A 17,059-nucleotide genomic window follows, 5' to 3' on the forward strand; every position below is an offset into this window, starting at 1 on the left:
CCAGATCACTATAGTAGTTCCTGCGGACTGACAAGGTAACGCTTGAGTAATTAGTCAGGAGTTAACATGTTTTTCACTTTAAAATAATGGGCCAGATCACTAGTAGTTCCTGCGGACTGACAAGGTAACGCTTGAGCAATTAGTCAGGAGTTGACATGTTTTTCACTTTAAAATAATGTGCCAGATCACTATAGTAGTTCCTGCGGACTGACAAGATAACACTTGAGTAATGAGTAATGGATTTCACAAGTAATTTACAATAAAATTATCTGACACATACTGTACAGCCATATATTTCTGTGAGGAACTAGTGATATTCTACCAGACATTGTAATCTGGAAGATGTTGTTTTGTGCTTAACACTATAAATGCAGTCAATGTTTTCATGAAGGATGCAAAGATGTTTTGACAAGAGAACATCATTATTTATTGTCACTTCCTAAAGAGAAGCCCTCCCCAGCATGATATCACTAACGTTAAAGTTATTAGAGTTGGAGACATTGAACTTAATGGAGCTCATAAAATATATCATATGGATAGGCTATATATATATATATATATATATATATATTAGTGCTGTCAAAATTAGCGTGTTAACGCATTCGATTAATTTGAAATATTTAACGCGTTAAAAAAAAATAACGCAATTAACGCGGTTGCAGTTTTTTTTATTTCCAGTTGTGGCCTATGTGTGTTCAACGTGCAAAGAAATATGGATAAGACCAAGGAAGGACTTTTAGACGGAAAGTTTCAGTATAAAACTCTGCCGGATTACTCTTCAGTCTGCCACAAGAAACATTACTCTTCATTTAGTCTGCCACAAGAAACAGCAACATTAAAATCATGAACTCAAATGTCATTGTTTAAAAAAAAAAAAACAATGACTGTAACAGTGCGTAAATCAGACCTTTCTGTAACGCTAACGTTAATAAGCTTAAGCGAAATTAACGAAATAAGTGTGTAGCGGAGTATTTTTTGTACACAGTGCCGCGAACTGTCAATCACTCCTGTACGCGTGCATCACTGTCCTCCTCGCAGCTGCAGCAACTTGCGCTCTCTTCATCAAGCTTTAAAACAAAAAGGGGACAAAAAGATCATATTGTCTTTGTGCATAGGCTTTAGATTAATTAGATAAATGAATATCTAAATTTGTGCCTTGCCGTCTACGGTATTTTTTTAGAACTTAGAAAAAAGATGCTGCAGCCAATGAGCAGCCAGCGGGGGCTGCAGGACGACTCAACCTCCGCAGACAGTTTTTAATGTTTATCAGACAATAAATACTCAAGATTTTGCTTTAGTATAACTCACAACGAGTTTCACACACCTTCTCCTGCCACGTTGAGTTGTTGACACTTAACAGTGGGAAAAGCGACACATGCGCTATTCACTTGTATAACTTAAGGGTGAATGGGTAATGTAGTTTCTGCTCTGGGTGGGATGAATTAGGAAGCTTGCATTGTGAAGGGCGCTCTGAAAATCGGCAGTGCAGGTAAAAGATTAAAACCTCTATTAAAACAGATGTCCAAATGAGCGTACCGGTACGCTACAAGCACGTTCTGGGCGCACGGAGAGGTGGCGGTACGCTCAAGAGCTATATTTGGAAGTGGCGGTACTGAGTACTGGTGCGTACCGGCCCAATTAAAGCACTGGCAATGACTATACTTTGGAATTTTTTTGCAGTCCACTTAGAATTCAACATGGAAATCATTTTTGTTTTTTATTGGCATTGATTGTTTTGAAATTCAAATGGTACTTACATGCCTGTGTTTTTATTTCTGTAATAAATATGGCTTTCAAGCCAACAGTTAATTTGGAGGATATTGATGGTTTATTGCAGGTATGTTGTTTACATGAGAAAATCTGTGTTACAAGTTAAACAAAAATTCCAATAAACAATCATATTTTGAATTTAAATAGTTTCTTTGTCTTGAGTTTACATTAATTATTTACATTTTACATTTACATATCCAAAAAGTTTCAGTCTTTTAATTGCGATTAATCGCGATTAATCGCGATTAATTTAAAAAAAATGTGCGATTAATTCGTTAATTTTTTTTAATCGATTGACAGCACTAATATATATATATATATATATATATATATGTATGTATGTATGTATGTATGTATGTATGTATATATATATATATATATATACGTTTCCATAAAGAAGCTAATTGTTCACTTTATAGACGTAGCTGTTGTGATTAGTAATTAATTGGTTATTCTTCATTAGTTGGCCATAGTTCCAAAGTAGTTCTCAATGACGATATTTTTCTTTAGTAATTATCAAATACCTAATAAGGAACTACCTATGTCCTAAATGAGCTATTACTTACTGCTTAGTTAATCTTGCTTCTATATTAGTTAATAGTATTAAGTTAAGTGTTAATGTAGTACTACCTATTACTTCCTGCGTAGCTACTTATTAACAACGGACCATTATTTTAAAGCGTTACCGATCATGCCTGTATGAGGAGGAATAGGGGATGGAGGAGGGTAAGCAAAATAAAGCCCATGAGAGTGAGGAAGAATGCTTAATTTATTATCCCCCAACAAAATGTATTATAACGTTTAGCTTATGTGAAGACAGGTGCTCCTTAACTGCAGGCTGTTGGAAATAACCCGAAAGCCTGAGCAACAAGTATGTTCCTAAAAACAGCTTAGTCAAACTTTCCAATGATAAACATAATTTGTGATTAACACTATATGTTCCAATAATGACTTACTAACAATCACATTGCCAATAACCTGTTAACTTTAAGTGTGAGCATCAAAGAAAAACTCAGATGAATGGAATGAAGTACTGTGAAGTACTTTATATCCCACACCTGCATACTGTCACACAACTCCAACCTCTTTATTACATTTGCAGATGACACGACAGTGGTGGATCTCATTAGCAACAGAGATGAGACAAACTACAGGAGCGAGGTGAGCTGCCTGGCCGGTTGGTGCAGTGACAACAATCTTTCTCTGAACGTGCACACTCAGCATGCTCATCTGACCATCAACGGTGCGACTGTGGAGAGAGAGTAAGCAGCATCAACGTTCCTGGATGTGCTCATCATCACAGAGGAACTTTCCTGGACCGACAACACCACAGCACTGGCCAAGAAAGCACAGCAGCATCTCTACTTCCTCTGCAAACTGAGAAGAGCCAGATCCCTGGCCCTCATCATGTGCACCTTCTACAGGGGCACCATCGAGAGCATTCTGACGAGCTGCATCACTGTGTGGTATGGCCATCTGCCATCTGCTGCTTTACTTATCTTTCTTTTTACATGACCTACTTGTATATTTGTATAATTTTACTGTATATTGTATTATTTTATTATCTATTTAATGTTCTACTTTTAGTGTTATCTGTATGCACCAAGGGGCTGAGAGTAACGCAATTTCAATTCTCTGTATGTATGTATGTACTGTTCATGTGGAAGAATTGACAGTAAAGCAGACTTGACTTTACTTGACTTGATCCAGATGTGATGAAGATGCTTTATCTTACTGATGTCACACTCCTTTATGTAAGGTGGGCTGAACTTGACTGTTTGTTCTGAAGTTACTTCCAGTCAGCCGCTCAAACTGGTTGATGCAGTGAATTGTGATTTTAAGATCACAAACCTGAATCTGAAGTATCTTTTCGAAAGCTGTCCTGTGTAAGCGTTTGTGAGGACGTAAAAGGCGAGAATCTGTGTGAGAATTAAAATTTTGAATCCATTAGTCTGGCGCCAAACTAGAAGCAAGTGTCTGTGCAGCAGACTGGTGACTGAATATACAGACTATATAGTTACTGAACACTGACTTAACACATGTCTTAATGAATCTATCCGATTGTGTGTGTGTGTGTGTGTGTGTGTGTGTGTGTGTGTGTGTGTGTATGTATATATATATATATATATATAGCAATTTGGCACAGACAAATCCAAAAACCTAGACTGTCTAAATTTTGATTGCTTGGATGAATTACAAAGTGTTATCAAACAAAGCTCTGTAGAGGTGTTCTCCCACCGAACAGACAATCCCACCAAGTCCAACTAATGGCAAACATTTGTTTCTCCAGTATCATTCATGTTGTTCGGCAGAGTTAAACAGTTGAGCTCTATTCAGCTCTGAAAAGTCAACTAACACTGTTCATATCTTGTGTTTATTTTTTTAAATTCTGGCCTTTTACTTTTTGGTCCCTTGCTCCCAAAGCTTTTACACTGCATTTTTAGCAACAAAATATTGCACATTCAGGAAAATAGCTCTTTGGAGAGCACTCTACAAGAGGAGAGACTTGCATTGTCTGAAGAGCTGACAGCTGATATTAATACTGTATGTCCATTACTGATGATCCAGTCAAGGGGTGAACACATGCTCTTATCTTCTTCCCTTCACCCACTTTCTTGTTTAATTTTTAATCACCATGAGAGAGGGGACCGGAGACATCATGTAGGGAGACCTTTTGTCAGCAAAGGTTTCTTATTTTAGAATCCATTACTACTCTGCAAAATCTATCCCCATGAAGGAAAGAGACTCTCCTAGAAAGACATGTGGCTTTATCCACAACTGTAAGTATCACACATTCACAATAAAAAAAAATAAAAATACATATATATGTTTTTATAATGTAAGATCATTTTCATTAAAGTTAAGCATTTCCCAAGAAATGCAATTTTAAATACATTTTAATATGCAAAAAAAAACTATAGTAAATACATTAAAAATGGGGTAAGAAAAATTTATTAAAATATGTAAATAAAATTTATTATTTCTAAAATGTTACTATACACTTAAACATTACCATACACATAAAATAATAAAAACTTTCAAGCAAGCAAAATATACCTTCAAATATGACCAAAGTTTCACTTTACAAAGTAACCATTAGTCATACATCCTTCTTTCTCTCTCTCTCTCTTTTTTATTTTTTATAAATATAGTCATTCCACGCAGACAAGTGTAGCTAATTTATTATTTTTGCTTCCAGAATGAAAGAATGCAACATTTCAAAAGTTCTCTCGAGCCACATGTGGAGCACATCACACTGAAGTAAAACCTTGCAGAACCTTAACATACAGTGTAACAAGATCGTCTATGTGATCTTTGTGAGGTCATATGACGGATCAGCAAATGACACACTTTGTAGCCTATACCCTTCATTACATAGCCGGAGGTCAACAGAGTGCGAACAACTGGAATCCTGCAGTAAGGACAGTCGCAGCGTGACACAGATAGCAGCCCTAACCTCGCATCAGCATGAGAGCCATCTATCAAAATCTATTGAAAAAGGCTTGAAGTGTAACAAATTCCTAACCCCGCACTAACCTCAAATGTCACTCAAGGTTAAAGAATTGCAATTTATATTAGCTTGCGTGTCAATCCAATTCATCCATCACCAGTCTCTGTCATGGCGGCGCAACAGCTGTACTGCTATTTGATCCTGATTTCTTCCCCAGAATTGAATGGCATTTGCGACAAAACATGCCCTGCTTTCTGTAACCCCTTGTTCGTTATCTGCCAGTGGTTAGTGCAGACTTGTAGCTCTTAAAAAGATGCACGACCTGTTTCTTTTCTTTCAACCCATGACAAACTGATACTGGATCCTGTCTAGGCCTTTCAGTGGTCAGAGCATGAATCAAAACATATGAAAGAGATCTTTGGCATGTTTGTGAGAGGTTCCATGTATGAAAAAAGCATCTGCATTCTGAAAACTAAAGGAGAAACCTCTTTTCCACCACAGCCTAGTCATGCTAGAATAAACAGTTCTATCAGCAACACCTCTTAACACTTCTGTCTTCGACTCTGAGAACTTTCTAAGGTGTCCTGAAAGAAAGGCAGGCATGACAAATCCCTCAAATGATCAGTGATGCCACAGAAACGTGATTACTGACTCTGAAGATCATGGGTCTCCAACAATTAGAATCCCAGTTAAGATGTGAGCTAATGACCAGCTGCGCTAAGATGCATGTGGAACAAGTTAACACATCATGCTTGCTGAGCTCTAGACCGTTCACAGTCATTCCAGTCTGGCATTATCACTTTCAAGATGAATTTGCTGAGAGAAAAACGACGAGTACTCCTCAGTAGAGCAAGTGTGGGTGAGTGAGTGGGGAGGATAGCTTTAGTTTTCAGAAATGTTACATCTATTCTGCTTCAGAAAGGATGAAAAAAAAGAAGCCAGGAGAAAAAGAAAACAGCTGAACTAGCTGAAATCTCCATTACAGCTAGGCAACATGAAATAAAAGTGTATCACTACTCCCCTAGGTCTCAGTAGGTGGGTAGACAGCTCCAATGGTACTTGTGATCCTAATCGTTGGCTAGCGCAGAGGAATTTTTATTTTCTGGCCACAGGGCTGTGAGCGACGAGGCTATGGACTCGACTTGTTGGCTTTACCGTGTGTCTTCTGTCACCAAGAGCACTTTGAGCTCTTTGTCACACTTCCACTCCCGGAGTCGGGCTCTAGAGTGAACAATTTAATATGAGAGGGTTTAATTTCACTGCTTAATGTTCTTTACTTTCCCAATTAAAGAGCAGTGTAGTTAGAAGCTAAGCCATAAAAGCCTGCCATGTGTCACATGTGGATTGAAGCTGGCTGGAAATGGTTGCTAAAAGGGCTGTATTGTACATACTCACTAGGTGAGGGATAAGGGCAAAAAGAAAGTCAAGAGGTTTTTTATAACACTGCAGCCCTGATATTCTGAAATGTGTGTATGTGTCCATCAGCATGAGATAACGCAGGAAATTCCTTGAACAAGTGTTGAAGGGGAGATGTGGTAAGAGGTCACTTCAGTGGAACAGCACTACAATCCATGGACATGGGATCACATCAAAGCTCTTGACTGAATACTCTGGGACAGATTGAGCACCAGAGCTGGGTCTAATATTGTCTTTCGATTTTGATGTCTGGGGAAAGAGTCTCTGAGAAGCCCTTCATTTAGACACGGTGGGCCGAAAGACTATGATGGGACAATAGTTTTTTTTTCATGTGCCCCTGGGATTTCAGGCTGAGCACAAGCATAGCAGCACCCCACATTTGCCTATTAGAGCTATCATTAAAAGCAGATGGGCCACGGCAAATAAAGGGACCCTCAAAGGTGTCTTTGCATTTTGATGATTTCGTTGTCTCCTGAATCCAGAGAGGACCCACTGTCCTTTACTCTTTTCCTCAACATCTATATCATCATCATGACATGGTTGTCTTTTTGGTATTGAGAATTACTGTAAGATTACATGAAACCCCAGCCTTAATCTTCTGCCGAATGTGCCATGACTCTACTGTCTCCTACTAATTCAAACCCAAAGCTGTGGTTGGAAGCAAAAGTTGGTTTGTGAATTATTCACATCATTATTATTTACGATTTGTGTTTCTCGGTTGTTGTCTGCTGTAGCATTTTAGAAACAGCTTTGAGGGATTTCCCATTTATAATGTCTAAAATGTAGATACCATAAATTAAACGCAACTGTAGAAAGACCTAAAGGAAATTGTGCTGTATAATTGCAGAGCCATAAATAAACTGTTGTGGATCTGGATTGCACAGCCACAGTCTTGAGAAACATATGATTAATGCTTACGACTGTAAAACCTGCTCGCTCTCTTTCATCAGACTCAAGTTCATGAGAATTTCTCAACAGGTGGAGGGTCTGCACTTAATCAGCTTTAGCAAAACAATCACTTTGTCTTTCATCGACAATGCTATGTAGCTTAAAATACCTTCACCAAGAAGTCCCTCAGTGCCGATGCATTTGTTTGTGTTCATTTGATGTTCATGCTTATGGGTATGTGTCATAGTTTTGTCTTGTTTCCAAGTTTTCCAGGAACATTTTTTAGCTACTGAAAAAAGAAAGAAAGTTGGCATTGGAGGAAAATAAAAACATTAATATTACAGACATATTTCCTGAAAACAACTCTTTGTATCAGTATTAATATGCGGTGTTGCTTCTCAAGTGAATTTACTGTTTTAAGGTCATTTGTAGAACATTTAAAACTTGCAGTGTACAATATGTTTGCTATGTTCAGTAATATATCCCTATAGTTCACACTTCTCTAAACCTGTATTCTATAGATTCTGTGGTTAAATTACAATTTGTGAAAAATATGACTATTGTTTGAAGAATTAGAGCCCCTGGCCTAACCATGAACATATCTCCTATTATGTCTTTCTGAGTATTCTGCTACCATTTCAAATGAACACGTTCTGCAAACAACACCTTGTGCATCTCTGGAGGGTCTCCCCTCGTCTCACATATCTCTAAACGAAATCAGATCTGTCTTTATAAAGGGCATTTCTGCTAAAGGAACCTGGCATGCTTTATTTACTTACAGTGCCTCCCTGGGAGGAAATTTAATATTGTTAGTAAAGCGATCTCAATTCTCTGACAAGAAGCCAATGCCATCACATGCATAAACAAATTGGTATGTTGTTAATATTTTGTCAGACATCATGTAAAAGAAGCGTTATCTGGCAAAAGTGCTGCTGAAGACTTAATTAAAACATGCGTAATTACACACTCGTTTGTAGTGAGGCATCTGCATAAAGTGTTAGTCAAGTTGTGAAAGTAGCTGAGTGACAGATCTTTCATCTGCAGATCTTGTGACCTTCTGCAAACCAGAAAGTAAGCGGATACCCAGGCATCCCAGTGAAAACATCTTTCACAAATCAATTCATTACGCCGATTCTCAGCAGTTAAAAAGCCCCTCTTTCTTGCATTAACCCATCCCCCGACCACTGACCACAGTCCTGACATTGTCTCATGCAGCGGTATCAGCTTTCCCCTGCCAGAGAGATAAATGGCTGGCAGAATTGAAGGCAGACCTCGATCAAAACCGCTTATGTATATTCTAGACAAACCACCATCAATAACCCTTTTTTTATCTTAAATGATTTGAAACTGTTTTCTTCTAACTTTTTTATTGTAAATATAGCCTTGGGTCTCATAAATATTGAAAGTTCTCTTTAAGTGATTCAATATTTTTAACTGCATTCTAACCAGGGTTGACCCAAATTCAGAAATAAAGAATTTGCTCCCTTGCAATTATTGAGTGTAAACTTGAATTGTGAAATGGACAGATATATATATATATATCCATCAATCCATCTATTCGCGCATATATATATATATATATAAAAATGTAATTCAGCAACATTTTACAACAAGGTTGAAGATTGCTTGAAATACTTTTGCAGAATTTATTAATTCTGGTTAATGTAAAAAAAAAATAGTAATAATAATATATAAGTATAAGAATAAGTATATTCTATATTATATATGTACAATATTTATAAAATAAAACTGCCCAAACAAATGCTGTAAAATGTTCATTTGTTGGTTCATGAAATCAGAGCTTTTAGAAAATTGTTTGGTGCATTTCTACTTGATTTCAAACAAATTTAGCAACTTCTACATCCTCAAAACACATCAAAGCAATGCTAAAAAAACTATGACGCTCCATCAGTTTTCTCTAACCTTAAGAGTGCTGATCCAAGGTCAGTACTATTGCCTCATTAACATATTTTAGCTCATGGGACCATAAGTGGTGATATAAGATTGGAGAAATTATATTACATTAGCACTCTATCACCAAGATTTGCAATCATGTCCTGTTGTCATAAAATATTATGAAATATTCCTTGATGCATTAATATTCACCAGGCTTTATGGAGATGAGCTAAATGCTCAGTGATTAGGATCATTATTCTCTCTGTTAGGAGTTACAGTCTTTCAGCAAAACACTGACAGTGTGACGTGAAAGCACCTTTTTACAGCTTGTTTGATTTGACTAGGAGCCTCTACATTACAATCAATCACAATTATATTGTTTTTAAACCCAGTGTTTATAGAGATACCTCAAGTCCAGACAGACCATTGGGATATTACAATCTGTAGCATGAAGTAAATTACAATTAATTATTGTCAAAAACAACCAAATGTGTATAATTATGTAGGCACTTTAATTTAGAGTAGACTGCTCCATGATGATGACAGGTGCTCCTAAGGAAGGATTGTGACTGTACTCATTAACTGCCATTGAATGCATATCGGCAGAGCGCCGCCCTGTTAGTGCCGGCAATGAGCGGCTATTATCACAGCTCATCCTGGCCTAGACGGGGAGCCGGTGTGGTAATTACAGCCAGGCTTACGAAGAGGCTGTGTGAGTGTGTGCGCATCTGTCTGTACGAGTGGGTGTGAAGTGGGGTGGGGGGAGTCTGAAACACATGTGGGCATTTTATTGTGTCGTCTATGTCAGCGTGGAGCCTGTCTGCAGGCTGCCGTTGCTGTGGGAACAGGACCCGCCGTCGGATGAATCAAGAGCTCCTGCTGTAGAGCGAGTTGAATTACAGGTGAGGCAGGCTGAAGGAGAGGAGCGCTGGGGTTTGGATAAGAAACGATCAATACACTCACGCTGTGAAAGGGCCAGCTTACATTGATGCTGCACAGGGATACTGTAAAAGGGGAGAAAACAGCTGTACTACCCACATCAACACATTTGAGTTGCCTGGGATATCACAGTGAAACCACAACATCAACAGCAGGCCATTTCTGGAGATTTAGCACTCCAGCTTAGAAGGAAATACTTATTGTAGCTTGTAGGTTTTTAAAATCCAATTATTATTAATTTTTTACAAAACAAATATCAAAAAAATAAAAATAAATGGGCGATAAGAGATCTTTCCGTAAAACTGTTAAGTACTTTGTACTCAATATCTATATGGTATTGGTGTGTCACATGGATATTTGCAATATTTATAAGAAATGCTAACACTATCTGTTCCTTGCATATGTGTGTATATATATATATATATATATATATATATATATATATATATATTTTTTTTTTTTTTTTTTTTTTTTTTTTTTGAAATGTAAAAGGTATCTAAAAAGCTGTAAACATGATATATTTATGAAGCAAACGTGTGCGTTTCGTTGCTTTCAAACAATATATCTTAACAAATCATAATATTTGTAATATTCTAATCATCATTAATTTATTATAATACGGAGCCCCGCACATGACATGCAAGACAAAATAAATAAATTGTGTGAACGATTTACTAATTTGTTTCCTCAATGTGCTAAAACGTGCACACGATTACTATTGCGTTCCCTCTATTTACTATTGCATTTCCTCGATTTGCTAAATCGTGCACACAATTTATAAATCGTGAACAAAATAGTAAATCAAGGGAATGCAATAGTAATCGTGTGCATGTTTTAGTACATTGAGTGAACGAATTAGTAAATCGTGCACACGATTAGCCTAATATTTTTTTCTTGCATGTCATGTGTGGGGCTCCGTATTCTAATAATTATGCGTTTAATAATTTAAAGACTAATTTTGCCAGTGGGGTTTCAATATTTTCTCTGAGAACAAGCTTTAATATCACATGCTGTTATGCTTTAATGTATCCAGATGGTTAGATATTTTTATTACAGCATATGAGACCAGGAGTACAGTGCACTGAAAATACAACAGAAAACCAAAAGACACAGACAAGCAAACAAAGCCTTTTCTGCTTCTCAGTACTCAGGGACAGAAGAAGCTGCGACCTGGAAATTAGACGTTTTGTGCAACATGACAAGACCACTACACATTAACTGAAAAGCGTGCTTACCTCTGCAAACAGTTCCATTCTCCACTGCCTCATGACCTGCTTTACACATACAGCGGCCAATAGGGACCATCCATTCCCCATCTCCATTACAGTACAGTTTAATGGGAACGTCAACCTCCTCCGCATTAGGGATGCACTCTCCCCTCGCCAACACCAGTGAGGTGCTCTCTGCTCCCGAATGCGTTTCCTGAAATAAGGCTCCATTCCGAATAGTGCGAGGGCACTTCCGGTAGAACACTCGCACAGCAATTAACGACATACACCCTCCGTAGTCCTGGAAGGCTAGATAGAAACCTTTATGGGAGATGGGGCCGAAACTGCGAACCTCTGTGTTAATCTTCATCAAACGTCCGCCCAGGTCTACTTGCGAGAAACTCTCGTCTGCAGCAATGGTATCCACCTTGATCCAAGGGTTTTCCATCCATGGAGGAAAGTCTTTAGTGGCCCTGTCGGTGTCTGATTCATAGTAAAAGAGGTTGAACGTTTCCTTGCAGGAACCAGGGACTCCTGGGATGCTGCTGCAGTCTCGCACAGAGAACTTCATCTCCACGTGGATGCGTTGAGCCCCTCTTCTTTGGATGTACTTGGTGCGCACCCAGTTATTTTGGTTGGCATCGAAGACATTACACACCTGATAGGTACGAATGGTGTTCATGTTCTCATCGTACCCACTTACTTCTTCCCACTATAAAGAGAGAAAATGAGAAAACAAAACTTTAGAGATTTGTTTTATATGAAATGTTTTACCTACTTTAGCATATAGATGATGAGAAATTAAATAAGGGTTAAAACGATTTACATTTCAAATATAAATACAAAAAAAATATTACTCAATTTAACCCTCAGCTACCATATTGAGGAAAATGTTTTATTTATTATAATGGTTAATCATCAGTCTAATTATTCTATTTGTATAAATTATTAAATATATGGTCATGTGCACAATGGTACACTGGATTTCGGTTACAGGTCATGTATTTTGTAGCTAGGCCTGACAGTAGAAAATATGTTATAGACACGTCTGTACTTCTGCATCAGGTATCTGGAGGGCTTTACGAGCACCTGGGCCATTTTCTTTTTTACTGAGCACAGGTGGAATGAGGTGGGAAAGAGAGCAAAATTCTCCTAGTTTGCCAACAGAGACTGGCACTAGCCATAGAGAGGGCTGGCTTTGGCTTGGGTTTTGGCTTTTGGCTGGCTTTGGCTTGTGGTGATTCTGGTCTCTATTTATTTTTATCTCTTACTCGCACTGTATAAAAAATATGTATTATTAATATCAACCTTATTTTTTCAACGTGGAAGTAAGCCTTTTTCTGTGAATGTGTGAGACTTCCGGTTCATTAGCCACTGTAGAGAAAGAACGTGAAGAATAACAAAGTCCAGTAAATGGTAAAACTGCACTACAAACCAGTGTGTTCATAATTAAGATAATACGTTAAAATAATATGGTAAAAAAAAAAAAAAATAAAGTTTGCAATATCAGGCAGCAAAACGATCCGTTATTATGCAGCTAAAAATAGCTGAAAGCAGATGAGACCAGAAGCCAGACACATTAAATTTACAAATGGCCATGCCCACTCTTGCGGGAAATAAGATGGATAGCTTACATAGAGACAAAGAAAAGGTGATACACTTTAATGTTTACACAATTATTTATTATTGCTGGGCTGCCTCCTTTTTTTTTTTTTTCTTCAGGCAGCTTAGAAATGAAGCCAGCATTAGCATAATTAAAATCTTTCCCCTCACAATGAGAAAACAACTGAGCATCGTTTGGCATAGTTAAATATACATTCTGATTCTAGAAAAATCATCAAAAAGCAAAAAAGGCATAGTTTACTTAAAAATTGTTACCCTCATGTCAAGAGAGGAGAGGAGAGGAGAGGAGAGGAGAGGAGAGGAGAGGAGAGGATTTAACTTCAGTTGACTCAAGAGTACCACAACTCAGAGTACCACATAAAAAAAACTCCAAAACCCTTGAAATATAACAAATTAAATATATGTATAATTTCTCCCTAAACTGTCAAAACATACAGAAAAAGTGAGGAAACCAGTCAAGCACACCAACACCATGGTCATTTAACGAACTTTTGGTGCTTTTGGCAGTGTGGGCAGGTGCCAAATCCTGCTGGAAAATGAAATTAGCATCTACAAAAAGCTGGTCAGCAGAAGGAAGAATGAAGTGCTCCAAAATTTCTTGGTAAATGGGTGCAGTGACTTTGGTTTTCCAAAAACACAATGGACCAACACCAGCAGATGATACTGCACCCCAAATCATCACAGACTGTGGAAACTTAACCCTGGACGTCAAGCAACTTGGGCTATGAGCTTCTCCACCCTTCCTCCAGACTCTAGGACCTTGGTTTCCAAATGAAATACAAAACTTGCTCTCATCTGAAAAGAGGTATTTGGACCAATAGGCAACAGTCCAGTTCTTCTTCTCCTTAGCCCAGGTAAGACGCCTCTGACGTTGTCTATGATTCAGCAAATTCCTTGACACGTCTGTGTGTGGTGTCTTTTGATGCCTTGACTCCAGCCTCAGTCCATTCCTTGTGAAGTTCACTCAAATTCTCATAAGGCTGTGTTTCTCATGGTTGGTTGTGCATCTTTTTCTTCCACACTTCTTCCTTCCACTCAACTTTCTGTTAACATGCTTGGATACAGCACTGAACAGCCAGCTTCTTTGGCAATGAATGTTTGTGGCTTACCCTCCTTGTGAAGGGTGTCAATGATTGTCTTCTGGACAAATGACAGATCAGCAATCTCCCCCATGATTGTTTAGCCTAGTGAACCAAACTGAGAGACCATTTTGAAGGCTCAGGAAACCTTTGCAGGTGTTTTGATTTGATTAGCTTGTCACCATATTGTAATTTGTTGAGATGTGAATTGGTGGGTTTTTGTTAAATGTGAGCCAAAATCATCACAATTTAAAGAACCAAAGACTTAAAGTACTTCAGTCTGTTTCATAATTTGAGTTGAATTACTTGTGGGCAGCTATATATCCAGTGCCCAGGAAGCAACTGTGGGGGGTTCAGTACCTTGCTCAAGGGTACTTCAGCCACAGGTATTGATTATGGAAGAGAGCGCTGTTCGTTCACTCCCCCCCACCTACAACTCCTGACAGCAACAAGACTCAAACCTACAACCTTCGGGTTATAAGTCCAACTCTCTAACCATTAGGCCACAGCTGCCCCTGTATACACAATTAAATTTGATCAGCTACAAAGTGCTCATGTCGTTAGTCAAGAGTGCAGCTAAAACAGATTACAATTTCTGTTGACAAGGAAGATGTAAACATGTTCACAGGAAAAATACCAATATTACTGTGTCAGAGCTTAAGACACTTTGTAACAAAAACAACATTACACACACATATTAATTTACCCCTCTATCTTCTGTAAAGTTGTGATGATCCACCTTTAAAATTTTACATTTTAACCCAACTGGTTGCGCTGTTATAGAAATAACCCAATACATGTATAAATGAGCCAACAAAGTGGCCCAATATGTTTAACCCAGATATTGGGTACAGTAAATAACACAATCTTTTTTCAGAGTGTACAGATAGCAAATTGATAAGAGTGAAAAAGACTTGTAAAATTTACAAGTATATATTGTGCACACTAAAGCATGAAGGGTACAAGGCTATATGCACCAGGGACTTCATTGCTCAGCCTAAAGTGACTCCAGATGACTTCATTGCGGTTTTCAGCCAACTTGCCTGCGATAAAGCCACAGGCTTTCAGCACTAAACAACTCAAATACCAGTCACAGAAGTCCTGACCTCGTCCAACAGGGAAAGCCCTTTTCTTCACTTTGAAACATTTTTTGCACCACAGCCTCAAAGCCCAACAAGCATATGATCCCTCCCCAAATCACCCACCCCTCAAGTGTCTTACTCTTCACTTAACAGCTGACATAATTTCCCAAATTAGTTGCTGCTTAACAAGGATTTTGACAGAGTTTTGACAGGCTGGGGGAGAAAGTCATGCCTGCACAAGACCTCCATTCTATCAAACCATCTTGCACTAATTAAAACAGCTTTCTTTCCTCACAGCTTTTGTTCTTTATTCCCATATCGCTGTTATTCAGCCGAGATGAACTGAAATGTTTCTGGATAGGATTGTGGTCATTAACACTTGCACTGTGTTTTGCGTCTGTCTGTGTGTGTGTGTGTGTGTGTGTGTGTGTGCTCTTGTTTTTGTCACATATCAGGACACAACTCTATATAATGACATGTGTATGACACAGGTATTACAAGGAGAGGGTGACTTATGAGGACATAACCCATGTCCCCATTTTTCAAAACGCTTATAAACCATACAGAATTCTTTTTTTTTTTTTTTTCTTTATTTGAGAAAGTAAAAATGCACAAAGTTTCCTGTGAGGGATAGGGTTAGGTGTAGGGTTGGTGTAGGGCTATAGAATATATAGTTTGTACAATATAAAAACCATTACGCCTATGGGATGAACCCACTTTTCACAAAAACAAACGTGTGTATGTGTGTGTGTGTGTGTGTGTGTGTGTGTGTGTGTGTGTGTGTAAAAAGAGCTTTTCCATCACGTCACTTTAGTTCAGTCTTTTCAAACAGCCAGATGTGTCTCGGATCACTGGCTTGCCACCTTTCTTAAGGATGACACATTCTTACATGAACCAAAATGGGGTGAGAATAAAGGGCAAGGGAAGGCAGGGTGTAGCATCTTCTTGTTTGTAGTCTGTCACTCTTGACTAATCAAATTAGAAAGAATGAATAAAAAAAAGCAACGTTGCTAATGAGAGACTGAATAAGTGAGAATACTGTACAATGAGATAAGGCGAGAAAAGGAGTGCGTTAAAGATGCTCCAAACAAACCAGACTTTAAACAGAAGGCCTCCCTTTGTGCCATCAAAAAGTCTTTCATCAGAGGTAAAGAGGAGACCCAAATGAGACATAATAAGAGCCAAGCGATCAAGTGTAAGTGTGAAATTAAAAGAAACATCTTCATTACCATAGGTTTTCTCCTGCACTTTCAGTGGGAGTGTGGCTAAAGGGTGACTATGTGTTTTAAGATATAAAAAAAAGGATTCAAATGCTTTTAGGGTCACAAGCAAATAAGGAGAACTGCTAGTGCAGTACCCAAGGTTTCAGTGGATGAGAACACAACCTGGGACTAGGGTCCACATGGTCCTGATCTGACAGACTAAATGGAGTCAGTGTTCCTCTCTTATTCTACAACTGTCCTGTGATAGTTCAACAAGATATTTGGCATGTTAAATTAAGCCAAGCGTCACTATTATTACATTTCATAGTTAACGTTTGAACAATCCATAGTTCAAAGAGGTATATCATTCAACCTTAAATTTCAGTATTTATAAACGTTCTAGCATGAATTAAATCTGAATGAAAAAAAATGCATTCTTGATTTTAAATAGTGCACAACTCTGCAAATTATTAAAGGGGTCATGAAATGAGAAATCAAATTTCCC

General features: G+C 38.1%; 1 protein-coding gene across 2 annotated transcripts in view; it reads right to left on the bottom strand.

Moving 5' to 3' along the window:
• The window catches only part of LOC128022247 (ephrin type-B receptor 2), a 146,727-nt gene that overhangs the window by 58,937 nt on the left and 70,731 nt on the right, over nt 1-17,059 (bottom strand). For both annotated transcript variants that reach the window (XM_052609598.1, XM_052609599.1), the window contains exon 3: nt 11,596-12,280. In XM_052609598.1, coding sequence (XP_052465558.1) covers nt 11,596-12,280 — 685 coding nt within the window. The remainder of the gene's footprint in view (nt 1-11,595; nt 12,281-17,059) is intronic.

Source organism: Carassius gibelio, chromosome A11 (assembly GCF_023724105.1).
Source record: "Carassius gibelio isolate Cgi1373 ecotype wild population from Czech Republic chromosome A11, carGib1.2-hapl.c, whole genome shotgun sequence".
NCBI classification, from domain to species: domain Eukaryota; kingdom Metazoa; phylum Chordata; class Actinopteri; order Cypriniformes; family Cyprinidae; genus Carassius; species Carassius gibelio.